Source organism: Perca fluviatilis, chromosome 14, assembly GCF_010015445.1.
Source record: "Perca fluviatilis chromosome 14, GENO_Pfluv_1.0, whole genome shotgun sequence".
Taxonomy (NCBI): domain Eukaryota; kingdom Metazoa; phylum Chordata; class Actinopteri; order Perciformes; family Percidae; genus Perca; species Perca fluviatilis.
The window spans coordinates 27,575,106-27,602,206 of record NC_053125.1 but is presented as its reverse complement, the minus strand read 5'-3'; the positions used below and the strand labels follow the sequence as shown (position 1 = coordinate 27,602,206).

The window sequence follows — 27,101 nt, the reverse complement described above, 5'->3', positions numbered from 1 at the left end:
AAGATTTTTCAGAAATCCAGAATGCCACATGATCTGTTGAAAAGTGAGTATTTCAGTTAATTGTTTTTGTCTCTGCATTCATGTACAAGTCATACAACTAACACACACATCAGTACAACTTTATTTTTCTTTGTATATTGTAACGCCTTTTTTAAACAAATACTGGTAGAAACCTAAGTCAAAATGTTTCAAATTTTGAGGATTCATTATTCAGATACATTTTTTAATGAGTGTTGATCTTGCCAAATGAGTTTAATATGTCTGCTCTCTCTCTCAGATGCTGCCTCCTCAGCAGGATTTACTTCTGACTGTATTCCCATGGCTGTGGCGTGTGGCTCTGCTGGTCTGATTGTTGGTGTTCTAGTACTCATTGCTGTCATGTATACCAAATATTGCAATATCGCACACAACTACTCCACAAAGAATTTGGGGATAGGAGTAAAATGTGTTCTGGTTTATTGGTATTTCTTTAAACCAATCACAATCGTTTTGGGCGGTGCTAAGCACTGGAGAAAAGCCACGGTGCCTCTGCAACATAGGCTCGGAAGGAACTTAACATGTGTACATTCAAAAGTAGTTTTAGTCGTGCAACAGAAAACTCAGATTGGAAAGATAGTCTAGCTAGCTGTCTGGATTTACCCTGCAGAGATCTGAGGAGCAGTGAACCACAGTCCTCAGAAATCCACCAGAGTTTAAAATGCCAACGAAGAAAGCCCAAGGCAACAGATATCCTGCCTAAATGAGTGAAATCCGGTGTTTTTTTTTCCGGCAGCAATGGAGCAATCCCGGAAGTGGGACATAAAGGATATAGACTAATCATCAGGTAATACAGTTTTTTTCAACTGCTTACACACATTTTCAAAACTATGTCTCCTTTTTTCAAAACTCTACACAGAATTCCTAAAACTGCACACACAAAATGCTAAATGCCTCACATCTCCTTCAAAATTAAACACTGCATTAAAAATACCATAAACACATCTCAAAATGAAGCATTTGCATCAAATGGCAAACACTTTTTTCATAATAGTAAACTTTTGGATATACCATGTACACACTGTTGTTCTAAATCTAAAGCTCTTTTGTCTTTCATAGGCTTATAGCTACATTTACAATGTTCTAGAGTGAAAGTCATCTGCTGAGAGTGGTTGAAAAGTGAAAATGTAATGTTACAGTAAAACAGAAAATATTTATTGGGCACAACGTTACGTTTGTAAGAGTAGCACAGTGTTGTATACAGTAGCATGAAACAAGAAAATACAAGTACAAACATATGTAAACCAAAGGTATCATTTTTAGAATAAAGAATATGTGTATGTGTGTGTGTGTGTGGGTGTTTGTGTGTGTGTTTGTGTGTGTGTGTGCATGTGTGTGTTGTGAGTGTTTGTCCGTGCTTGCGTGTGTGACGGGTGTGTGTGTGTGTGGGGAGGGACAGAATTGTATGCACTTTGTGCAAAACAAAGTCTGATTGATTTGTAATGCTGAAATAGTCATTAGATAGTTACATGCAGTATGGACGCCACCTTACTGTAAAGCTACTCAAGATGGGCTTCTCTCTCTGATCTCATCAGAGATGACTCTCCTTCTTACTCTTCTTCCCTCCTCCTCCTCCTCGTTGTTATCCCCTGTCTCTTCCTCCTACTCCTCTTACTCTCTGTCTATTGTTGGCATCCATTGTTCAAAACAGGTAATCTGACCTTTGACCTTTGTATAGGCCTATACTAAAGCAATAATTGGTTAGTGTTCAGTTATGACATAATGTGTTTGCAAATGTGAGGAGTGTGTGTGTGTGCCCTGGTAAATAAGTGTAGCATTTTGATTGGTTGTGTTTAGAAATGGATACAAGTCACTTCCTGTTAGATTTTTGTGTTTTAGGTAGAGAATTGTGTGTAATGTTTTGAAAAAAGTGTTTTATGCAATTGAAAACTGAGTGAAAGACTGAGAAATAGCTTATGGTTTTGGAGATTTGCTGTGTAGTTTTGCACTTTGAGTGAGAGGTTTCAAAAATCGTGTGACATGAAAAGATTTTGTGTGTAAGCAGTTGGAAAAAACTGTAAACAGCTGGTTGGAGCCAAAGATAAAAAGAGTACACATTTCATTGATACACAACGAATGAAGAGTACACAACTGCCACACAGGTGTAATGTATGAATGAGTAAGTCAAGTGTTGTGTTCTTATGCTCTCATGAGGTGCATATAATTTGCATGTATGGCTGTGCATACACACAGTAGAAAAATACAGTATAAAGCAAAATAACAACATTAAAATAAAACCAGTAATTTTCTATTTTTGACTACAAAATAACAGGGAGTGTTTTTTTTATTTTTATGTTGTGCATATTGAAAAAACTAACTGAATGAATTAATAATACACAATCAGTTCCTCCAGGATTTCGCTGCCTTTGTTGAGATTGTTGCGGACCAAAAAGCCTGATTTTGCGGGAGCTGTTGTAAAAAATTTAGATAAAAGTTGCGATGTCTTTTGAATGTTTGTTACAATGAAGTTGCGAGAGACAGTAAAAAAAATGCCTTTTTTGTATAGTTGTTTAAAAGCAAAAAGGAAACTTGTTTTGGGGAGAATAAAATTACTGTGGGCTGAGTTTTCCTAGGAACCTTACCAAAAAGGCTCAGGATGCTGCAAATGTTGGTATATTATGAAAATAGCTGGTGGATATAAGACAAAAAATAATAATTTATTGAATTAATCAAATTTGAACATATGCGTCATTGGCTTGTTGATCTTTACATTGTTGGATAATTTCCTATCCTGGCCTGGGACACACATTCATATGATTTGATAAAGTACTTATTGGAATTTAACTTATTATTGCACTTACAATAATGAGCGTAGTTGTCCTTAATTTAGGTCATCCTAAATGTCTCATCCCTGGTTTTTCCTGCATCCACCGCGTGATTGTCTGTGTGTGCGCATTAGTCGCGGGGGGAACTGAGCAGCAGCCCCGCCCACTGCATAGAGCCGACAGGATTGAACAACCTGCTTTCACAGAATTCTGTGAAATGAACACGGCCCCTTAACTCAAAATCTGTGACAGTTTCACCGAATCGCCGAAAATTCCGTTATTGGCCCAAAGAAGAATTCTGTGAAATTAACACGGCCCGTTACAATTACTTGAGGGGCCCATGGAAGAATTCCGTGTAATGAACACAGCCCCTTAAGTTAAGGAAAAGGTCGTGGGTGGGCTTATGTTTCAATGACACATGGGACAACAACGGGACGGTTGGGTTTAGGAAAACAATAACGGGACGAAAAGTTGCGGTAATTGGTCAAAATTGCGAGTCGCACAAAATTCATGGTGATTGGTTGAATTTGCGTGAATTGTTGCCATCACAACATCGCAAAATCCTGGAGGGACTGCACAATGTGTTAATACACCACTTGAGTAAATATTCTATATTACTATTTTTCACGACTATTTTTCAAAAAATCGACCAGCACTAGTACATTATAACACAAGGCCAATTGCACATTGACTACAGTGCTGCTACAGATGTGCTGTAATGACCATTGAATGTTGCAATTTGCAGACACAAATCTCCAGCATAACAAAATTGACCTGTCTTTTAAATCTTGTTCTGGCCCCTGCAGTAAGATAGCAGATCTAACACATCTATCTCATGACCACCCCTATTCTTGAATTGCTAGACAACAAATAAATCCTTATTGCTCCTGTTTTTTTATTGCAGTTGCAATATTATATACTAGTGATCAATTACCTAGCAACAGGCTCAAAGTTCAGATGTTCACAAAGACACTCATAGTGGAACTGAGCATTGGACAACAAACATGTTTTGTTTAAAGTTTAACTTACTAATTAATATATTTTTAGATTTAGCCACACACTGTTTTCTAAATCTGAAAATTAGTTTTCTTTGCAAAAACATTTTAATCAAAAAACTAATTATTCTGATTAAACTGATGGCTTTCTTGTTGATGTGGTTGTAATAGTGACTTTCTTATAGTTCCACTTTAACTAATTATTTGCTTTTTATGATTTTTGAATGGTGGTGTAATGTTCATACAATCCACTTTGCTGCTGTTTTAGCCATGACTCTAAAAAAAAGAGCGACTTATGATGCAGGTGCACAAAACTGTGAGCAGTCAGCACCACAGTCTGTGTGTGTTTATTTAATCATGAAACATCAGTCGATGCCTTAAATACATATGTATAAGTTTGTGTGTGTGTGTTCTGTCTGAAAACACGCAACCACAGAGCGTGTTCAGGAAGTTTTTTTGCACAAGCTGCACTCCTGTACAGAGACAATGTGGCTGTTCTTCATATCTTAATATAAAAACGCTGTGTGGTGAAGCTGTACGACCCCTGATGAACAATTGTTGCAGATTAAATGTTGATTCTGAGACAAAAAAGGATTGAACCAGGTGATCTATTCTATTTCTATTCTATGTGTTTTCTTGAGCTGAGATGGAAATAACAGTTTATCTGTGGTTCAAAGCTCACTCTCTCACACCGTCATGTTGATACCACACACACGTGTCACACGTCAGGTATTATTAACCATCATAACCTCTTTATATGGTTTGACGGTCAGACAGCATCGAGACAGGATGGAGTTCACAGGTTTCCTCCTCATACTCCGTGAGAAACAACTTGCCTTTACTTTAATAATATACTGTACTTGTTACAGTCTAACTTAAAAGGTTGATAATAAACAATTTTTTTGTAATACAGAAGTTCTAGTGGAGAATTACAGTTTTTTCCAACTGCTTACACAACGTTTTTGAAAACTATGTCTCCTTTTTTCAAATCTATACACAATAATCCCCAAAACTGCAACACACAAAATGCTAAATGCCTCACATCTCCTTCAAAATAAAAACACTGCATTCAAAATACCATAAACACATCTCAAAATGAAGCATTTGCATCAAATGGCAAACACTTTTTCATAATAGTAAATTTTGGATATATCATGTAACACTGTTGTTCTAAATCTAAAGCTCTTTGGTCTTTCATAGGCTTATAACTACATTTACAATGTTCTAGAGAGAAAGTAAATCTGCTGGAAAGTGGTTGGAAAAGTGCACCTTTAAAAACAATGTAATGTTACAGCAAAACAGAAAATATTTATTGGGCACAACGTTACGTTTGTAAGAGTAGCTCAGTGTTGTATACAGTAGCATCAAACAAGAAAATACAAGTACAAACATATGTAAAACCAAAGGTAACATTTTATGCACACACACATATTTTATGTGTGTGTGCGTGTGTGTGTGTGTGTGTGTGTGTGTGTGCGCGTGTGTTGTGAGTGTTTGTCCGTGCTTGTGTGTCGGGACAGGGGTGTGTGTGTGTGGGGGGACAGAATTGTATGCACTTTGTGCAAAACAAAGTCTGATTGATTTGTAATGCTGAAATAGTCATTAGATAGTTGCATGACGGTATGGGACCCACTGTAAAGCGACTCAAGATGGGCTTCTCTCCCTGATCTCATCAGAGATGGCTCTCCTTCTTACTCTTCTTCCCTCCTCCTCCTCCTCCTCGTTGTTATCCCCTGTCTCTCCCTCCTACTCCCCTTGCTCTCTGTCTATTGTTGGCATCTATTGTTCAAAACAGGTAATCTGACCTTTGACCTCTGTATAGGCCTATACTAAAGCAATGATTGGTTAGTGTTCAGTTATGACATAATGTGTTTGCAAATGTGAGAAGTGTGTGTGTGCCCTGGTAAATAAGTGTAGCATTTTGATTGGTTGTGTTTAGAAATGGATAGCAAGTCACTTCCTGTTAGATTTTGGTATCTTAAGTAGAGAATTGGGTGTGATGTTTTGAAAAAAGTGTTTTATGCAATTGAAAACTGAGTGAAAGGCTGAGAAATAGCTTATGGTTTTGGAGATTTGCTGTGTAGTTTTGCACTTTGAGTGAGAGGTTTCAAAAATCGTGTGACATGAAAAGATTTTATCTGTAAGCAGTTGGAAAAAACTGTAATACTTGTCTTCAGAAAAAGAACATTTACATTCTAACATTTAAACTATATCAACCTGATGTCACAGAATTCCGTGAAATGAACAACTTAACTCAAAATCTGTGGCAGTTTCACGGAATTGTAAAAAATTCTGTGATAAGACCACAGAAGAATTCGGACACGATCTCCGGTCTCCCAGGTGAAAGTCCTGTGTTTGACCGATCCACCACCCCAACCAACCTCCTTACGCGGATTTTCGGCCTTTCATAGTACTCGCTACCGTAGTCACCCGAATTGTTACATCATCTTCTCATTGACTTTACATTGGCATTGTTTTGGCCACCAACGAATTTTCACACATTCCGTCACCACCACTGCATGCGGTGTTAACAGTTCGTGATAATTTCACGGAATTCTGTGAGACCAGGCTGACTATATAGTTTGTTACCTTTGTGGTGCTTACGTCGTACCTAAGAACTCCGTTTACAGACAGAGTTTTTGATTACTGGGAAAATAAATTCCTTATGTTTTTAACTATAAAATTTATTTACCCATTAAAGTAACCTGATTAAGGTTTAAATGGGATTTTGAGAGGATGATTAACGTGTTAAACAGTGAACTGGGATATGAGTTATTCTTAACGGATCATCTGCACCATTTAAGGGCCCTAAGAAAACAATAACATGAAAGCTATCCCACAATTTATACCTTGAAGACTTCAGGGATGGCGTTTTTTAACCCTAAAAACTCCTAAAACCTTTTATATGTTACAATGGATAAATTCATCTCACATTTGGTTTGAATTAATTAATGGATTTTTCAAGTATTTCTAAATTAAGTGTAAAATAAAGGGGAAGTCATAGCCTTAAATTTTTCTTATTTTGATAATGTGTTCTCTTTAAGTGAAAGTGGTTAAAGGGGTTTAGTTAATGGACATATTAATTGATCTCCTGATACTCATACTGAACAAATTGATATAGGGTTAACAATTGGAACTAAGTAATTTTTTTGTGTCTTTCTCTGCAGCCTTTCTCAAAGTCTCCCCCAACAGATCTCAGTTCTTTGAGTAGGAGTCTTTCTCTCTGAGCTGTGAAGAGAACAGTAAATCCTCTGGATGGAGCGTAGAGGCCAAAACAGTCTGAGGAGTTTCAGAGTGCGGACATGACTAGGGCTTTCTGCAGGTGTCAACCTGCATCATCAATGAAGCCTACCAGTGGAACAGTGGGGAGTACTGGTGTGAGTCCACATCTGGAGAGAAGAGTCCAGCTGCCAACATCACCGTTACCGGTTAGTTCATCACTGGAGGCAGGAGGGATGTTTTTCCTTCACAACAAAACCTGCGAATGAGACATTTACTGTAGCAGAACACTTAATGAAGCATGTAGCATGTGGGGTAAATACCAAACACAACATAATTACTTTGTCATTTTTATTATTTTTAACAATTTGATGAACAATCACATTTCATCTCCTGTGACTGCTTCACCATAAAACCATTATATACTTTGTTTTTGTAAATAATTTTTAGCCGATATTATTCTGGTTGTTGAACAAAAAAGAAAGACCAAGATGCACCTGGCTTAGTTTAACAGGAAAAGGTCACAACAATGCCCTCTGGTGTCCAAAGTTATAATCTGCAAATGGACCCTCTCAGCAAACTTATGGTGGCATATACTTTTCTCTTAAAGGCTGCAAAGGCTACATAGGGTACTAACCACTAATCCTAACATTCAGAGGAGTCTTTTTCTTCAATTCTTCAACCCTTTCTCTTGCATTTTGAAGACAGCAATGTGATCCCGGAGAGTCCTGTGTTTCCTGTGATGGAATGAGAATCTGTGACTCTGCGCTGCACTACTCAAAGCAACTCTTCCAACCTGTGGGTCAGCATCTTCCTGAAGGACAGATCTCCTGTCGGTGCAGCAATCACGGGGCAGATGACCATCCCTGCAGTGTCCAAGGCTGATGAAGGCCTCTACATGTGTGTGATCATTTTAGTCGGGACATCACCAGAGAGATGGCTCACTGTCAGAGGTTAGATGAAGTAGGAAATACAATGATTTATGCATTAATGTCAGCATAATTTAAACTTTCTCATCACATGATTTTAAGGGAAGACACTACAGGTGAATAGGGGAAATATTTAACGGATATCAGCATAAAACTACCACAGTCGATTATTTACAATAAGACAATTATTGTTTGTATTACAACTTTACTGAAATGTTATATTTAAATATGCAAATGGTGCAATATCTTCTAAATATGTACTAAAATGTACTAATTTCCAGAACAGAAATGTAAACCTTGGATAAATCCAGGTTGTTTCATTTTGTTGACTTAAACCTAAAGTACTTCACAGTTCAAGTACAACTGTTGTGTAACAGACGTAACATTGCAACAGTGCACTTTGCTCTTTGTGCGACTTTCTATCTAGACAGAAAACAACTCATGGTTTTCATACACAGAATGTACAGAAAGAAGCAGGTCTACTGTCTGATTGTTCAACTGGAAACGTGACAGAAGTTGAAACCTGGGTATTTATTTAAACATTTAATGTACAGTATATACAGGGTAGTCTATATCCTCGATGTTCAACTTCCGTGATTTCTCCATTGGCAAAGGAAATTTCACTGGATTTCACTCATTTTGGCCAGCTATCTGTTGCCTTTAGTCTTTCTTTGTGTTGATATTTTTAAACTCCAGTGGATTTATGGGGACTATGGTTAAACTTTTCAACAGATCTCTGCAGGTGTAAATCCAGACAGCTAGCTAGACTATTTTTCCAACTTTAGAACGCATAACCGTTTCCACCAAAACAAATTCCTTCCGGAGGCTATATTTTGCAGCAACACCGGGCTTTTTCCGGTGCTTAGCACTGCCCAAGACGATTGCCATTGGTTTAAAGAAATGCATATAAAGCAGAACACGTTTTTCTCCCATCTCAGAATGTTGTTGTGGACTAACCAGACCCTCAACAGCACCGCAGTGGAGGAAGGTCTGGCAAAGCGAGACATATACAGGGAACAAGCTGCTTTGAAATGCACTGATGGCCCACATTCCTTCTCATGTTTGATTTTTATATCAGATATATTATGAATATTGTAAAGGAGGGGTTACACATGTTTCATGAAGTGATGTTTGAAACTGATCCTGAGAATTAACACCAGTAGGTACCGGTGCTCTTGCAGCTCCCCTCATGTCTGTCTCCAGACAGATATGTTACCTGGTGGTGGGAGCTCCTATCTGCTGTCCACCATCTTACTGGGACTCAGAGACAGAGACAGAGTGAGAGGTGAGTCACTATGCCGGCGATGGAGGTCAAGTGTTTATATGTGCGAACAGGATTTATTCAGTTTGGAAAATCCCACGGTCTCTAAAGCTACAGCTCAAATTGTCTGGCTGACTAAACATGGAAGGACCCATCTGCTAGCGATAGGGGCCATGACTGAGAAAGCTACATGGAGCTACATGGATAAATATGCACCAAACAAGCCACTTTGAAATTTTGCTGTTCTCATGAATACAAAAGTTGGGTGACCCTCCCCCCTAGGCTAAAAAGAATTGGATGACCCTCCCATCAACAAAGAATAAAAAGACATGACCCTCCCCTATTTTCCTCCGGTGGTCCATTCCATAAATACCGAACGGTCCCTAAGTAATCCCATTCCTCACAGTAGAATATGTATATTGCTTTTTTGTTCAAATTCTCTGACCCTGCCTTGTATGTCTTTGGTAGGTAAAAAACATTGCAGCCATTTCTTTTTATTCCCATGTTTTAACAACCCTGTCTGGGTGCAGAAGCTAACACTTTGCTTCCTCATCTCCAGTTGATTTCTCCCCCTCAATGTAATCGTGGTACTTTAGAAAGAACTCAGAGGATCTGAAACTAAAACCTTACTTTCACTGCTGAGCTTTAAAGAACTGAAACCTTTTCTGCTGTCAAACGGGATGTGATATTCTGTGAATAACGGGATGCCCTGTGCGACCTTTCATCAGAGAGAGAGTGCGCACGGGTGTCACAGCCCGCCTTGCTAAGTTTTACAGTGGCAAGGAGAACCGGGTCGGCCCCTTTAAAAAGAGTCAAAACCGAGGCCTGCCCGGTCGGCGACGGCACGTTCAATAATCTGCCGCCACAGAGATCACGGTTTTTATTTATTTTTTCACGGACTCAGCGGCTGCGGCCCGTTGCCCTTATTTACAGTTTTTCCAACTGCTTACACACAAAATCTTTTCATGTCACACCGATTTTGAAACCTCTCACTCAAAGTGCAAAACTACACAGCAAATCTCCAAAACCATAAGCTATTTCTTCAGCCTTTCACTCAGCTTTCAATTGCATAAAACACTTTTTTCAAAACATTACACACAATTCTCTACCTAAGACACAAAAATCTAAAAGGAAGTGACTTGCTATCCATTTCTAAACACAACCAATCAAAATGCTACACTTATTTACCAGGGCACACACACACTTCTCACATTTGCAAACACATTATGTCATAACTGAACACTAACCAATCATTGCTTTAGTATAGGCCTATACATAGGTCAAAGGTCAGATTACCTGTTTTGAACAATGGATGCCAACAATAGACAGAGAGCAAGGGGAGTAGGAGGGAGAGACAGGGGATAACAACGAGGGAGGAGGAGGAGGAGGAGGAGGAGGAGGAGGAGGGAAGAAGAGTAAGAAGGAGAGCCATCTCTGATGAGATCAGGGAGAGAAGCCCATCTTGAGTAGCTTTATAGTGGCGTCCATACCAGAAATTACGTATTGACTATTACATTAAAATATTTTTACAAACCCAAACAAGCAAAACGTACAAACACTCACAACACACACGCACACACACACACACACACACAAAATATGTGTGTGTGCATAAAAATGATACCTTTGGTTTACATATGTTTGTACTTGTATTTTCTTGTTTCATGCTACTGTATACAACACTGAGCTACTCTTACAGACGTAACGTTGTGCCCAATAAATATTTTCTGTTTTGCTGTAACATTACATAGTTTTTTACAGTGCACTTTTCAACCACTTTCAGCAGATTTACTTTCTCTCTAGAACATTGTAAATGTAGCTATAAGCCTATGAAAGATCAAAGAGCTTTAGATTTAGAACAACAGTGTGTACATGGTATATCCAAACATTTACTATTATGAAGAAAGTGTTTGCCATTTGATGCAAATGCTTCATTTTGAGATGTGTTTATGGTATTTTGAATGCAGTGTTTTTATTTTGAAGGAGATGTGAGGCATTTTGCATTTTGTGTGTGCAGTTTTAGGAATTGTGTGTAGAGTTTTGAAAAAAGGAGACATAGTTTTCAAAACGTGTGTAAGCAGTTGGAAAAAACTGTAAGCATCCAGTTCTGACTGATCCCAACAAACTCGTCCGGTCAACTGCCTGTAGAACCCTGGCTTCCTATCCTAAGAAGTAAGCGAGAAGGGGAGGGGGGCGAAGGTGAGTCAAGCCTCCTCCTAATTTGGCATCTACTAGCCTGTTTGATGCTGAGATTTCGAGCCTCCAACATCACCTGCCTCACTCCGCCTAGAGAAATCCTATCTTATGCACATCTCTACATCTACACACACATATCTATCAACGTACACAGGGTATCTGAGGCTCATCTACTTGAAAAATGGCGTGTTTCTATAGTGGTGTGGGTTTGGCTGATACTCACCTCGGGGGCTTAACGAGGTCCGGTTGAAACTCCTGGTCCTTTGGTCTTTGTTCCACCTTCTTTCTTGGGTTCTTATGTATTTTTTATTCAACAATCAGTAGATAATATATTGGTACAGCCAAACAATGAGAAAAAAATATATAGCAGTTGAGAGGGAGGGGGGCGTTCTTAAGTCGTTTACATACCCTTATGCCTGGGCTCATTCAACTAAAAATGATTAATCCGAAAATTTGGTAGCGTGACTTTTTAAAGTTTCAGTCACTCAGAATGTTGCCTAGCGTTTCTAAGTTGCTACAATAAATTTAGGAGTTGGCTTCACATTGACCTTGCGTAATCCTCAATCTCTGCTGATCTCTCCCAACGCCCTTGTCAACTACAGTTCAATTGTGGGAATGTAGAGACAGGTTGTGGTTCCAAGTTCAGTAGGCACCAAGTTTTAGTTTACAGACAATATTTTACCAAATCGTTGCAAAGTGTAAATTGCACTTTCATTATTGAAAATTAAATTGTCATTACGTTATTCGGTGCTCATCATCTGAGGGAGACAGTGTAGGCCTGATGTTATTTCCCAAGAAAAGAGCAAAAGTAGCAAAGCCTCTGACGAACTGACTTGCCATCCCCTTATCACACACATCATACAGCGTCCTGAGAGGGGGACAAGGGAGCCATCTTACAAACGTCTTGACCAAAATGTATTAAAAAAAGATAAGAGCAAGGTAGAGGCGAGAACCGTCTTAACCACCTGCATGAGGCCACATATCCTGTCTTCCTCGTATGCATGCTCGAACTGAAGCAGCTACGGTTTTCTGTCAGTTAAATGCTGAACCACAATTTTCCGTCCCCTGTTAGCCTGCTACGTTCAACTGTGACATGACAGTTGTTCCAATGCAATGTTTAAAACCATGATACGTTTTTTGGTGCACAATGCTTTTATCCATACAGTAAGAACATAAAAGATACAGAGATAAAACAGTAAAATACCTTATCCTAGTAACCGAAAATTAAGTTTGAAGCACACTTTAATGCAAAATGCTGAATGGAAAAGGCTTACAAAATTTAAAAACACTTTAAGAGTGTAATACTAAAGTCATCGGCTATATATTCGAAAGTGGTGCAATCACCAAACATAGCATACTTAAACACAAAGCACGTGTGAAATAGTAAGAAAGAAGGGGTGATTACTTTAAGATTTTAGACGATGTACAGTGTGTGGAATATGACCACATCGTCGGCTTACTCATGTTTTTTCTTCTTTTGTTTTCAGTAAGCTCTACTTTCATTCAATAACCTTTGTCATTATGCTCTACTCTTATTCAGTAGACTTTGTGGGGGACATTGTCTTTCTCTCTAGAGCTTCTTTTCTGTAAATGCTCTGGTCCCACTCTGCTCATTACAACTCAACTGAATTTTCACAATATGTTCATCTCCTTTAACATCTGCAATAAGATTATAGTCTTCATTTAAAGTAAAGTTACATTTTAGAAATATAATTGCATTAAAGAAATGTATCTCATGAAGAGGAACAATAGTGGCAGGTTACGGTATGTGTAGGCTGTTCCACCACTTCAACTTCACTTTGTTTCTGTGAATTCACTGCTGGTTTTATAGACCTTGAAGAGATTTTAAACATTTTTGAAATTTACATCACTGGTCACTTTATGATTAAAGATACAATATTGATAACGGAAAGGCACAATTTTTTTATTATTATTTAAAAGATTGACTTTACGTATGACCATTCTAACTGAAATAGACAGAAGTAGAAGATTTGACCGAATAAACACATCGAGTGCTTCCGAATGGGTCGATCTATATGTGGCCTGTAAAACACAGGATAAAGAAAAAGTCACATAAAATAGCATGCAAGTCATTTGAGCTTTTATATGGCCTCATCTATGTTATGGTTTGTCAAAAAGACAAAAGAGTCTCCACACTAGAGCCTCTGTTAGACTGTACGCAGCATGCTCACGGTGACAATGCTAACATGTTGCTGAATATGTATAATATGGTTGTCATGTTTATCCTCTTAGTTTACCATGTTAGCATGCTCATGTTTGTTAATTAGCAGTGAAAAAAAAGTTCAGCTGAGGCTGATGGGAAATAGTTTTGCAGATATTCATAAACCAAATTATTGGACACGATCTGAATCATTAACCATCATGCTATTAAAAAGAAAATTGGATCTCTAAACCAAATGTTGTGGCAATCCATCAAATAATTGTTGAGATATTTTACTGAAAAACAAAACATTTTAAATTTCATGGTGGCACTTGAGGAAAGATATTTATATTATATTTGTTAAGATACCAAAGAGTTCTCTCAGGAAAACTCCACAATATGGAGAGCAAGATAACATTTTAAGTTCCCTGTAAGTAAAACAGCAGCATGAATGAAAACATGAGGTCACCAGGTCAACATATTAAAATTCATCTTTGTTAAACCTAATTGATTTTGGAAAGTTTTCACTGAGCTCTCATAGCCTCAGCTTGGCTGTGTTATGATAACCTTGTGGTTTGAACACACTTGAGTGCATGGACTTACATTTTCAGAGGAAAGAGATTCTGTATAATTTTCAGCGTCAGGGGCGTTGGACTGGGGGGGAAAAGGGGACTGAGTACCAGGGCCCTCATGTGAGGAGGGCCCAAAAAGATGCTAGAATGAATAGCTGTGGATGTGGGGAGGGGCCCATAGAAAATGCCTTTCTACAGGGCCCAGAATGTTGTGCTACGCCCCTGGTCAGCCTTACCTATTATAAGTAGAGTAAAGAATAGACGACACTGTCATCTGTTAGACGATGCTTGGAGGCTGCTCCGGACCCGTCCGGCTCTGTTTGGGAGAACAAATACGACGTGATGCAGAATGTATTGTAAGATTGTTTGTAGAGCTTAAAAATATCATTAAATTTGGAATTTTCATTATGCTCCAACATTTTATAAAGCATTGTTGTGGTTTGATGTCGATTCTTTCAGGTTATGAAGTATTCTGTCCCTTAAAGGTCACGAAAACTGCATGCTGCAGACGTTACATACAGCTGTTAGTCATTCAATGGATTTTCTTTAAAACTTTCCATCTTATAGTGTAAAACCTCAGAGCCTCTTGTACTGCAGTCAACTATATTAAAGCTACTGAGGGGCGCTTTGTTTCAGTGTGTGGTTTTCGTATGTGGTTTATAACTGAGAGGATCAAATTATCAGCTGAAACCATTTAGTACCTATTTGAAAGAAAATGCAGTGTGCAGTGTGCAGACAGCTATCTAAAAATATGTAGGTCTAGTATTGCAATTTTAAATGTATCACCTCTTAACACTAGTGACATTTATGTTGCAAAGAGAATGTTAGTGGCTGGTAAAAGTTCTAAACTTACAAATATTTTTAATTACTAGTTTAGTTCTTCCCTAAACATGGTGTTGAATATTCTGTGTAATTGTAGCGTCTTCAGTAATAGACAAAACATGTTGCACCACAGACTTGCTTAAGTCTTACTCTGAAAGGAAGTAAATCAGTAAACAGTAAAGCAGAAGTGACATAATATAAACTACCTTTCTTCTTCCTTTGTTTTTTAACAACAGCATATGTCACAAGGTCCGGATCACCGGCATTGTCACCATCAGACACTGAAAGAAACAGACACTTTCTCACGGCTGTTTCCGTTGTTGAGCTGTTTAATCATAATTAAAGGGGGTAAAGGTATTCTACACCTATAGCATTATATCACTTAAAATATGACATAATTAAAACAAAAGATTTTACACAAACTTGGACTTAGAAGCAATATAATATAACGTACCTTTCTCTCTTCTTTGTTTTTTGACAACAGCGTATGTTGCATGATGTTGATTAGCGATACTGTCCTCTCCTGAATTTAAATAAGGAAAACAGACATTTATGCTGTATTTTATCCGAAAAACTTAATAATGGGCATACAATCTTTCATCAATATGCAGCATACAGCATAGCATAGCATATAGGCTATATAGCAAAGACAGGCGGGCACTGGTGTACAGTATTCCCACCTAAAAAAATCTGACCTAACCTTATAAGACTGAACTTAAATTCCAGAGACTTCATTGTTCTCTAAAAGAAAGTGCCAGTAAAGCAATACAGCAAAAATGGATTAAAATATCAGCAACATTTTGCACAGTTATTAATGAAAACAAATTGCTCAAATACACCAGATGACATATTACATTGCAAACAAGTGAGTTTGTAGCTAAAAAGAGAAAAGGAAAGAAGAGTTTATAACCAGGCCATTGAAGCTATGAGACTGTAAAGGGAGTTTGTTAACATGCAGTCAATGTGTTAATATGTTAACATTTTGTTAATATGTTAACATTTTACATTATGATGTTTGTCATGTTACGACTTGGCTTTTTCTCACCTGTAGGATCTGCAGGTGAGTGCGATCCTGGTGTTGGTTTTCCAGACGACAAACAGCCCAATACTGGAGGACAGAATAGACCAAATGCCAAATAACAGGAACGTGTACAGAATGAAGAGCAGAGGAGGTAAAAAAGCAGAGAAGAGAGATGTGAATCAATCAAGTAATTTACTGAAGTAAATATGTACATGTAATTTCTGGGAGACAGTGTTGCTGTACCCCTGTGTTTCCTACAGAGAAGAAGTCCCATCACCAACAGCATCAGAGCCACCAACACAACAATCCAGAGCAGGGAGGGCAGATTGAAAGGACTGGAAGGTCGGGTCTCTTCGTCGGCTGCTGGAATGGAGTTATTAAACATGCCTTCATCACTTTTTACTTGTAAAACAGTCAGCCAACTCTGTGGTGATTCCCCAGCTCCAGAGATGCTGCACTTGTAGAGTCCTTCATCAGACTTGGAAACATTTTGGATGGTCATGTTGTTTGAATACCAGGTCCCGAGTTTGGATCCGTCTTTGTAGAAATCAGCTATGTGATTTGACTGAGTATCCTTCTTTCTACAATAAAGACTCACTTTGTCTCCCTCCACAACAGGACTGGCAGGAACTTCCAGGATCACAGAACCAGCTGGTCAGTGTGATAAAAACAGATTTGATGTTGAACATGTATGTTTAATGGCAAACAACCAGTCTCTGAAAAGGGAAGAAAGGGACAATTCCTGTATTTGACATGAATGAAATTATATTGTTGAAAGGAACAGTAACCCTTAATTTGTACAGGACTTTTCAAGCAGGAAAGTATTCATAGGGAAATGAAATTGCATGGTTTATGAACATGAGTCTCTTAAGCCGTGTAGACACTGTACAGATGAAGCCCTACTTTAGCCCCACACTGGTCTTCCTCAACTAATTTTAGAATCAGACTCATTTCTACCTGAATAGTTGTCTGATGTGCAGTGTGAGGTCACAACGCTTGATTCATTTATCTGATCCATAAACTGATCGTCCGAGAAACTGGTTAACTGACTTGGACGATCAGTTTGATTTCTGGCAGCTCAGAAATTTTGGGACGGCTCATTACACGTACCAGTTGTCTACACGGCTGCCTTCTACTTCAAGTGTAACATACATCACACTTTGAAACTTTATCATAAAAAGTAGAGACATAATTTTTTAGGTGGTAAAGAAAGTTAGCAGTCAAGATGGCACATGTGTAATTCTTCATATTATTTTCCTAAATGGGTCTCTTGACTTGCATTAAAATGTACAGTAGAACTTTTTTCAAAATGCTAAATTAAGTTTACTGTGTCACTGCATCAAATAAACCAAAATTCGTAATTATTTGCTAAACGTACGATTGATGGTGATGATGACAGCATTGCATGTGTTCCCCTCTGCATCTTCACACCAGTACTCTCCACTGTGATGTTTAAAGGTGAGATTCCTAGTGAAGGATGGTGCTGATGACTGCCAGGTGTAAGAATCTGTTGGACTTCTTTCGTTGAGCCTCCTCATCACTCGCCATTCAGTCAAACCACCTAACTCTTGACAGATCACACTGACATTCTCATATTCAAAAAACTGCAGTCTGTCTGGAAGAACACGAGGAAAAGCAACATCTGAGACGGACACACAGAAAGTGAGCAATCAAATCAAATATTCAAGTTATCTCAGGACACTTTTCATATAGAGCTGGTCTAGACTACCATTTACAAAAAAAACAAAAATCTTTCCATTAGTATTAACAGCATAGAATTGAAACATCTACATGTTAAGGTACTCTTAGCAGTTTGTGGGGCAGCAGGGTAACTTGGTCAAGATCTGCTCCGACTACTGTGGTTACAATGTCATGATTACATATTTCATCTTTCTTGGTCTCTTTGTTGCTAAAGTATGAACAAAGGACACATTTCAGCAGTTAATAAAGATACAACGATAAGATAATTATTCAGAATATCACACAGCCAAGCATAAACTGAGTATGCAGCTAATTATTTAAATCCAACTTACTAGCTTTCTGAGCAAAGTAACTGTGGTCAACTCTTACAAGCAGCAGGACCAACATGTCCATCCCTGGAGAGACACATGAAGAGAGCGGTTTGTCAAATAAAACACAGATATTTGTCCACTGGCTAAAAGGAAAGATAAGTAAAATAGTGATACAAAGTGTCAGTACTCACACAGTCTTATGCAGAGAGCTGTGACCTCCATGCTGCTGACTATCTGAGCAACTGACTGAAATACAACCAACACATGATGTACATCAGAACCTCCCCTTCCTGTCTGCATTATTTCTGGTTTAATAATGTCGATCTAGAAATGTCTATGTGAGGCAAAACTGCTATAGTGCAGATAATAATCCCACTGGTGTAATCCTAAAAAAAGACAAGTGTGCGAGCTAGAGATCAAAGACAGATGGCTAACCTTAAACATAAGTGGAAAAAGCTGGTCCAGCATCAAAGCTGCCATCAGACACTGCTGTCCTCAAAGCAAGCGTCAACACTAATGTATTAACCCTGTTGTGCCAAAAGACTGTATTTAGTATGATAAAGGAAAATTGACACATTTGTTCCGATTGGTATTAAGTATTGAAATCTGGTACAGACATACTTTGGTTAAGTATCTAACAGTACAACTTTGAACATTTTAAATCACATAAAAAAAATGCTTACTATAGTCAAATTTAGCAAAAGCGCTAGCATTGTGTTGTGTCCACCAAAGGAAATTGCAAATTTCAGTTTGTTAAAAAAAATATATATAAATTTAGTGGCCGGGTTGGTTGAGTGGGTAGAGCAAGCGCACGTAAAGATAGAGGTTTATGCCTCAACGCAGAGGTTCAGGGTTCAAATCCGACCTGTAACGATTTCCTGCATGTCTTCCCCCTCTCTCTCACCCAGCTGTCCTATCCATTAAAAGGTGAAAAAGCCCAAAAAATAATCTAAAAGAACTTTAATGGAGCGCGTCCTTTGTCCAGTTTGAGTTATTGCTGGTTTGGTGATAAATAGCCAGAGAGAAAGAAACACGTTTTAATCGAAAACCTGATATTCTCAATCTAAATCAATTAATAAACACATACCGTGTTTCTCGCACAAGAAGAGATGTTTTAAACATTGTTTTGAAACTAGCTGTGTGTTCACGAGGACCGATAAATACATAGTTATTTGTTTTCTGATCTGATGCCCAGCCCACAGCAGTAGGTGGGTAAACTCTGTGAGTGTCTTCAAAACTGTTGCAAATCACCATCAAAACCAGGGAAATATCATGGTTTGGGTAAAATATGGTTGAAAGAAAACACTGTTTTTGGCAGTAAAAGGGAAATGAGAAGTGACTTCTGCTTGGAACCGAGCAGTGTGGTTAAACAGTATCTTTTAAACAAAGATCTAAGAGCATGTGACCTCTGAGACAAAGGAAACCACATGTCCCACATGAGGCCTGAGTGACCTTTTCAAACAAAGAGAATGCGGCCTCCACGCAACTGGAAAAGCCTAAAAGTCACACCTCCATGTTAAATGTGTGTGTGCTCAAATATAGAAAGAAAATAAAGGATACAATATGAATTACTAAACATAGATTAATTAAGAAGTTCCCCATACTTTTAGAGTTACACAACACATTGGCCAGGAGTCATACTTGATGCCTCCTAGCCTATCCAACCGAGTCTCACGTCAGTTCGTGATGACATTATGAAATTAAATCTATTAGGAACGCGTGATACCCTCACGTTATTTTGAAGATTTACGTGTTGGGATCACGTTTTTAAACTAATGTATTTTTAATGGGAAGCATCTTACGTAATCACAGCACGAAACTTTCTCGCCAGTCGGGCTGCAGCAGAGAAGCTGGATACAGCTTTGATAACTTAAAAAATAAGCAGAATAGTCCGGAAGTGACGTAATATTTACCGCAAGGCGAATAGGACAGATACAAATATATACTTTTCGTGTATTGATGTTTTTGTCTAACGTTGTATTTGAGGATTTAAACAATAAAGATAGCAATAATAATAAAATATAGTTTAATGTATTTGTCTCATGTATTGTTTGTCCCGGTTCGGCCGGGCGGGTCCCACGTCAACCGCGACCAATGCGGTATGTTCTGTGTTTGGTGGGGTGGGGGGTAATCTCGCAGACCTAGCCTATTAATTATTTTTATTATTATTTTTTTTTTTATGAAACTAAATTTAATTAATTAATTTATTATTTTCACTTTCAATAATATATTAGAATAGCCGAAAAAGAGCTTCATAAAAATGTAAGTGCCTGGATCCGGATAACGGTGCCACGCGCTCGCTCATTGCATACTTCCTCTGGACTCGTTGAGTAAGGTAGGCTGAAATTATTTGCAACTTCATGAACACGTAGCCTATGTAACTCTATGAAATGCATGCAAATTTATATTAGTCAAGTATATATGTTGCTGGGCTATTGTCATGACTGTCTTATGCCCTATTTTAACTTTTTGTGACGTTGCTTTGGTGTTTCCATTTGTCTAATATAAAACCCTATAACGTGCTAACCGGTGTAGCCTAGCATGTCCCATGTCAGTGTAGCCTTCTAGCTAGCTAGTTAGTTGACTCTCAAGACAATATCACACCACATATCACAAACACGTGCTATGCGTCTGCATCAGTTTAAGTGATTCATCTTAATAGAGATTAGCTGTGCACCAGCTGCGTTAGACTACATTTCCCGGTTTAGACTTTAACAATCTGATGCTTGAACATTTGCCCTTGTGTTGGTTAAGAGGTGCGCTGTTGTGATTGGTGCGCACATCACAAGTTCAAATACAACCATGCAATGTGTAATTAATCATAAACAATGAAAGCAAAATTATTTTTATTTTTTTAGTCAACATATGTTTTTCTTCTTGGCTTTCTCTCTCTCTTCTCTTTCACTCACTCTCACTCACACACACGCACACACTGTATTATTGTGTTAAAGAATCAGAGAAATGTTTACCCTTATCACAATGTCATCACAAACAGAGTTCAAAACTCAGAAAAAAGGCTGACTAAGAGACAATTTCACCATTGGAATTAAGAAAGCACATAGCGTCCCTTGCATATAGTGTGATTTTAAATCATATAGTGTGATATTAATTCAGAATGTTTCTATGGGTAGCCTAAATTATACATAAATAACTTTCTTTTTGTTCTCTCTTTTTTCTTCAGACAACAAGGGTTCTAATCAAAAGAGATGTCCCAACTGCCCCCAGGTCATGCCCTGTGCCACCAAGATTTGTAAGGCCTGTGGTGCAGAGCAGCCCAAGAAGGCTCGGTTGAAGAAAAGGCTGCAGGCCCTTGATATGAAGAAGGGGGAGTGGCTTAGAAATCTTAAAAGAAACCACAATGAGGCAGCCATGCGGGATGAAGCCATCATTTTGGTGTGTAACAATTAACGCTAATAATAATAATAATAATAAGGTCGCCACATTTACCAGTCATGATTGAGTGACCATGTGATTGCATGGCCAGATTGGACCCTGTACATTTTTGACAGAAGATCATTATATATTTTTCAAATGCAACCTGGATGTTCACTTCTGTTTACCATTGTTATCAGCACAACACAGTTAAAGCCTAGTGCAGGCGTGTTAAACTCAAACACACGGTTGTCCAAAATTAACAACTGGGTGCAAGTTGAGGGCCAGGTCAATCCTTATTGAAAAACTGACTTAAATTGAGCATGTGTTTCCCCTTTTTAGTAGTATGTGATGCATTTAATGTAGTCATGGCATTCATGTAAAATTGATTAGGAATTTAGGTACTACTGTTAAAAGTGGAGTTTAACTTTAAACACAGATTCTTTACAGAACAGGCCAGCTGATTCAGCCATTGAGGTCACTGACTGTTAACTTGAAGTAGGGCTGGGCGATATGGACCAAAAGTCATATCCCGATATATTTTGGCTGAATATCGATATACGATATATTTTTTCATTTGACATGTCACAAGTAGTTTCATAGAAACCATCTATTTCAGTGCAAACAGTTGCAAAATCAAATGAATAAATAATAAACAGGTTTCTTCACCTTGTTCATGATTAAATGCTCAGCTGTTCAAATAACAATATAATGTAAACATAAATACTGTGTAACAACAGGAGTACCTTTTTTTTTTTTAAATCAAAGCTCCATAAGGTGCACATTTAAATAAAAAAAATATCTTAAATAAAAAGCCTATAAAATAAAAGAGGCCAATCCAAAAGGAGTCAGCAGCTTGCTTGGAGCAAGGATCAAATTTGAACAATAGAACAGTTACAACAGTCTGGTAAGTTCAGAAAATGACATCACTTTACTGTAATGCAGCGTTTAAAACCAGGAAAAGACACTTATGTCATATCACAATATTACGATATCCAAAATCTAAGACGATATTTAATCTCATCTCACGATGTCCATATAATATCGATATATCGCCCAGCCCTAACTTGAAGGCATATTCATATTAATGAACTAGGAAGCCTCGGCCTAATCCAGACCAGTAGGCCCATATAAAGTGCTAATTTCTACAAGATGCACAATATGTAAGTAGCCTAAGAAAAAGAAGACACAACAGTAGAGAGAGAGATGCAGCACTCACATTGAGAAAGAGACATAGCGGATGTGACAGAGAGGGAGAGCTTTATAAGCAATAAGTGTTCCTGCAAAAGAGAGGCTTCCTCTCAGTGAACCTTCCCTGAATAAATAAAGGTTAAAAAAAAAGGACCCACAAAAAGTTAGCAGATTTGTTTGACAACTCTCACTATTGCAATCTTATACACACAGTACAGGCCTACAGTATGTATAGGTTGTGGTCCACCAAAGTAAATAACCCGCCTATATTGTGTACTTTACAAAATCTTGTATCCTCTAGATGTGATATAATATCACGAGACATGTCCCACCTTCCTCCTTGTAGGCCTAATCCTGTTATGTATTTGCAATGTATTGAAATGCATTGATTTTCAGTGTAAACCTATTCATTAGGATGGTAAATATGAAAGATGGAAGGAAAAAATCTATACATCTGCAGGGATCAACATTAATTGTTGCCCGGTTGCCCTTGGCTACCAAATTCGTACAAGTGGCAACCAGATTTGGTTGGCTTTGGCAACCAAAACCTCATGCCTGGTTGCCAAGCTGGCAACCACTTTTAACCACTTTTAAAAGTTAACGTTGAGCCCTGATCTGTTAATAATTTTAACATCAAAATCAAGCCAGAGCTTATTTTTCATTCACAGTATATTTGACAAAATAGAAAATTCTCTTTTGAGGATGACTCAGTAATTATGCTTTTGCTGGTCATAAGTGCATTCAAATTCTGTCAATTGACATGATCACAGGAACTTAAAATAATATGACATGTAATAATGTGCAATTATTTTTTCATGCCTCACACTGAAATTACACTCAGCTTTTTTGATAACATACTATTTTTATTCTTTACAAATAAATGTCTTTGCAGCTTGAGAAGCTACCTTCTTCAGAAGGATGGCAAGAAACCAGCCATAACTTCCCTCACCCCAAGATGCGAGCTGGACCCGCTGGCTACACAACACCTTAGCAAGATGACAGCATTTTATGAGTTGGTTTGTGCAGGTGAGATGTACAGTATAATTTATTTCAGTCGCCATACAGTGTACAGTTGATTGTCAATCCTTACCTATTTTTTCAGCACTTATCAAATATTTATTATAGTTTATACAACAAATGACAGCCCTGTTAAATTTCAACGTTGTTGTGGAATGTTGGTTACATGGACGAGGCAATCGTGGCAAACAAGACTGTCCACTGAAGATTGAACTACTTTTTGTTGCGGAGAAACTAAGTTGAAATAAACAATACTTTGGGATTTTAAGGTTATAGGAGAATTCCAGCCATGTTCAACACATAGCCCTGTTGATATAGGTTCCCAATTGCAGTCTGAAAATTTGGTACAACATAGAGTTGGGTTTTCTTTAGATGCCAGTCCGATATTCGGTTGTATGTTTCCTGTTTTTCCCCATTGTTTCGCCTTTAGCTATTCACGCCTTACCAAAATCACATAAACTTGCATCCAGTGTGAAAAATAGCCTATAGCCCGTTTTTTTGGCCCGTGTTTCAGAAGTATGTAAATGCATACAAGCTAAGAAATATACTGGCCTTAAAATTCTTGTATGAATGTATGTATGTATGAATTTTTATAATACTTTCATTATTTTTCAGCCTCATTCCTACTTTTTTTTTCTAATCAAACTTGTACAGGTTTGAATGCGAGTGAGGACACTTTCCTCACCCTGACCCTCACCCCCTGTGACGAGCAGGGCACCTCAGTGGAGGCGGGACCGGAAGGCCTTGTGGAGGAGGCGGGGCTGGAAGGCCCCGCTGTGGAGGTGGGACCGGAAGGCATCGTGGAGGCGGGACCGGAAGGCATCGTGGAGGAGGCGGGGCTGGAAGGCCTCGTGGAGGCGGGGACGAGGTGGAGGCGCGGGTGAAATACATCTACCTAAGAAAGGTAACTCTTTAAAGCTTACACCTCTTAAAGCAACATTCCACGGTTTTCGGTTAATTAGCTCATTTGCTGTCTACCGCAGAGTTAGATAGGGACATATTTTTTTGTATTTGCGTGCAACATCCCAGTTTCACATATCCCCCTATTAGCCTAATTCAATTGAAGTCTGAGGGGCCGACTAGCATATAAGTTTATGGCTAGCTGTCTCCAACTGAAATCATTAGCTTGTGACAACTGACATCATTAGCTTAGCTTGGCCCAATCGCAGAAGTACTAAGCTTAGCTAATGATTAGCTGGGCAACTTCTCAACCGATTGCATTAGTTCTGATTGGGTTATAATTTTCATGGTATGACACAGGTTACACATGAGAGTGTTTGTGTGCTTATTGTTGTGTGTGTGGCGAGTGAGAAGACATACCTAGCAAGTCCTTAATTGTTTGCTAGTCCATACTTTGACATCTGACTTCTTCAAAACCACAGGGTCAAGGAAGAGAAAGCGGAAGTCAGGCATGTTTTGCATTTTTCAGTTTTTTGAATGATATTGGGTATTTGTAAGAAATGCTAGAATGAGCAAGACCGTTTTTGAATTGTTTGCCTTTTTGTGGCCTTTTTACGTCAGATTTTTTCTATCCCACAGAGGCACAAATGGATAAAAGCAAAAAACAACAAAAAAGTAAGTTTAAATGACTTAATACATTTGCTTTCAGACTTGATATTTGATCACTTGCAGGTGTGAATGCTTAACCTGGATATGCTAATGATATTGTTGTGTTCCTAATCTGAGTTTTGATGCCTTCAGATTGCTCCTACCACACAGGCCTAGGTGTTTATCCAATTAGGAGTGCTCTGAAAGAAAGAGTGAGGAAGGTAAGACATGCATAACAAACACCACACTACTCTTTATTTGTTCTATTTACCTCAAACTAAACTCAAAATGTCAAATACTTGTCATTCACAGAAGTAAAGCTGGCAAATAGTCAAATAATGTAAATATTGTATACAGTATATAGGACAGTGTCTTGACTAAAATACTGTAAATATTATCAGGGCTCTAGAGTGCGACCAATTTTTCCTAGGTTGCACCAGTGCACCTAACGTCCTCACATCCGCTGCCTCTCCACGAACGAAGCGATGTCGTTTATATCGATATGGTTTAATGTTGCGTTGCATGACCCATTCCTTCTGCCGTGCCTGTGTTTGGATCTCTCCTCCGCGCAGCCCCGCCCCCATTCACTCACACACGGGCCGGCTCACCTGCAACATGGAGAGACACAGCGCCGCTGGTCCAAACTGTTGACTTTGTCTACAGTTTTAATTGTTATAACACAGCTGTATATTAAGTATGAGAGGGAAACCTGTATTGGTACCAGTGTTTCCGCTGGTAACTCTCTGTTATTGCTGCCGCCACGGCGAAAAAACACATTAGAAGTTATTACATGCAACTAACTTCAGTTCGTTGAGTAATAACGTGTGAGACGGAGCCTGCTGGACCTGGGTGAGAGATGTGACCCATGGCCACATTATCATAGTTCATAAAAATGCAGTGCAGCCAGGGACGATACAGACATTTCATAGCCTACACAACGTGTGTTGCAGCTGTATATTTTCAAATTGGGAAGGAAACCCTGTCTTTGCATTTTATTTTAATCACATCTGTTTTAATAAAAGAGCTTGTGAAAAGTGGCTTTGACTTAAAACTGAACATTTAGCCCACTTTGTAAAAAATATATATTAGAGATAGAGATATATATTGTGTATCGCTAGAGCTATGATTTTTAGTCCTGGACTAGTGGAAGATCGGATAAGAATCAGTGTGGAGGGGCCCAGCTTGGAGGATTTTGATGCTAGGGAGTGTGGCAAGCTGGTTTAGACAAGGCCAAAGGGTAAGAAGGCCAAATTACAGGTGTTGTTAATCTGAGGGGTATTTGACAGCAAGGGGGGACCCACTATAAGACTTTGAGTACAGTATAATTGTGCTTCAAATAAAAAAAAATGTACCAACTCCTTATTATTGTTCAAAATAATTGACATTATATATATATATATATATATATATATGAATGTATATGGAGTGTGATAAAAAGGTGACCTTGAAATTGTGGTGTTAATGGCGACGCGAGGAAAAATTTGGGTGCACCTAAATTTTGTGCTGGTGCACCTAAATAAAAAGTTAAGCGCACCAGTGCGACCAAGGCAGAAAGTTAGTCTGGAGCCCTGATTATGGTAAAACATGGTGGCTGTTACCAAAGCCTGATGCAAAAATATGCTAGCATGTATTTTTGTTCTTGTCATAGGGCCAAACAGAATTGCTGATCGACTGGGAGCCTTGTGCAGCATGGTATGTGTTCTATGACAAATACAGAAATAAGATTGCTGTCTCTCTATCTCACTCACTCACTCTCACTCAGTCACTCACTCCACACACACACACACACACACACACACACTCAAGCACATATAGAAGGAGTACTCCGAGTAGGGTGTAAGAGCCAAAGCTAACTAATGGTCATTTTGAGTTTTTGTATTTACTAATGTTTAAGTTTCTATATTATTATAATTATTTGATGTTGACCTACATTGTATTCAACTATGAGCGTTGTTACAGATCTAATTTACTCTAGTTCTATGTT

At 38.4% G+C, this 27,101-nt stretch overlaps 1 protein-coding gene and 1 long non-coding RNA gene across 6 annotated transcripts in view; one reads left to right on the top strand and one right to left on the bottom strand.

The window, feature by feature from the left end:
* LOC120572197 (high affinity immunoglobulin gamma Fc receptor IB-like) overlaps positions 1 to 18,229 on the bottom strand; it is an 83,113-nt gene extending 64,884 nt beyond the window's left edge. The window contains exons 1-9 of one of the 5 annotated variants that reach the window (XM_039821393.1): positions 18,181 to 18,229; positions 18,011 to 18,073; positions 17,356 to 17,619; positions 16,221 to 16,628; positions 16,002 to 16,064; positions 15,411 to 15,485; positions 15,163 to 15,237; positions 14,371 to 14,450; positions 7,487 to 7,959 (exon numbers count right to left, since the gene is read on the bottom strand). In XM_039821393.1, coding sequence (XP_039677327.1) covers positions 14,374 to 14,450; positions 15,163 to 15,237; positions 15,411 to 15,485; positions 16,002 to 16,064; positions 16,221 to 16,628; positions 17,356 to 17,619; positions 18,011 to 18,073; positions 18,181 to 18,211 — 1,056 coding nt within the window. In that variant the 5' untranslated portion in view covers positions 18,212 to 18,229 and the 3' untranslated portion in view covers positions 7,487 to 7,959; positions 14,371 to 14,373. Of the gene's footprint in view, positions 1 to 7,486; positions 7,960 to 14,319; positions 14,451 to 15,162; positions 15,238 to 15,410; positions 15,486 to 16,001; positions 16,065 to 16,220; positions 16,629 to 17,355; positions 17,620 to 18,010; positions 18,074 to 18,180 lie in introns of those variants that run through there. The other 4 variants (XM_039821392.1, XM_039821395.1, XM_039821396.1 and 1 more) reach the window with 4 other exon arrangements.
* A 6,838-nt stretch (positions 18,230 to 25,067) lies between these two features.
* LOC120572211 lies at positions 25,068 to 26,809 on the top strand. The gene is made up of 3 exons (XR_005641387.1): positions 25,068 to 25,144; positions 25,271 to 25,338; positions 26,766 to 26,809. It is a non-coding gene; the product is annotated as an uncharacterized LOC120572211 (long non-coding RNA).
* Positions 26,810 to 27,101: the final 292 nt, after the last annotated feature.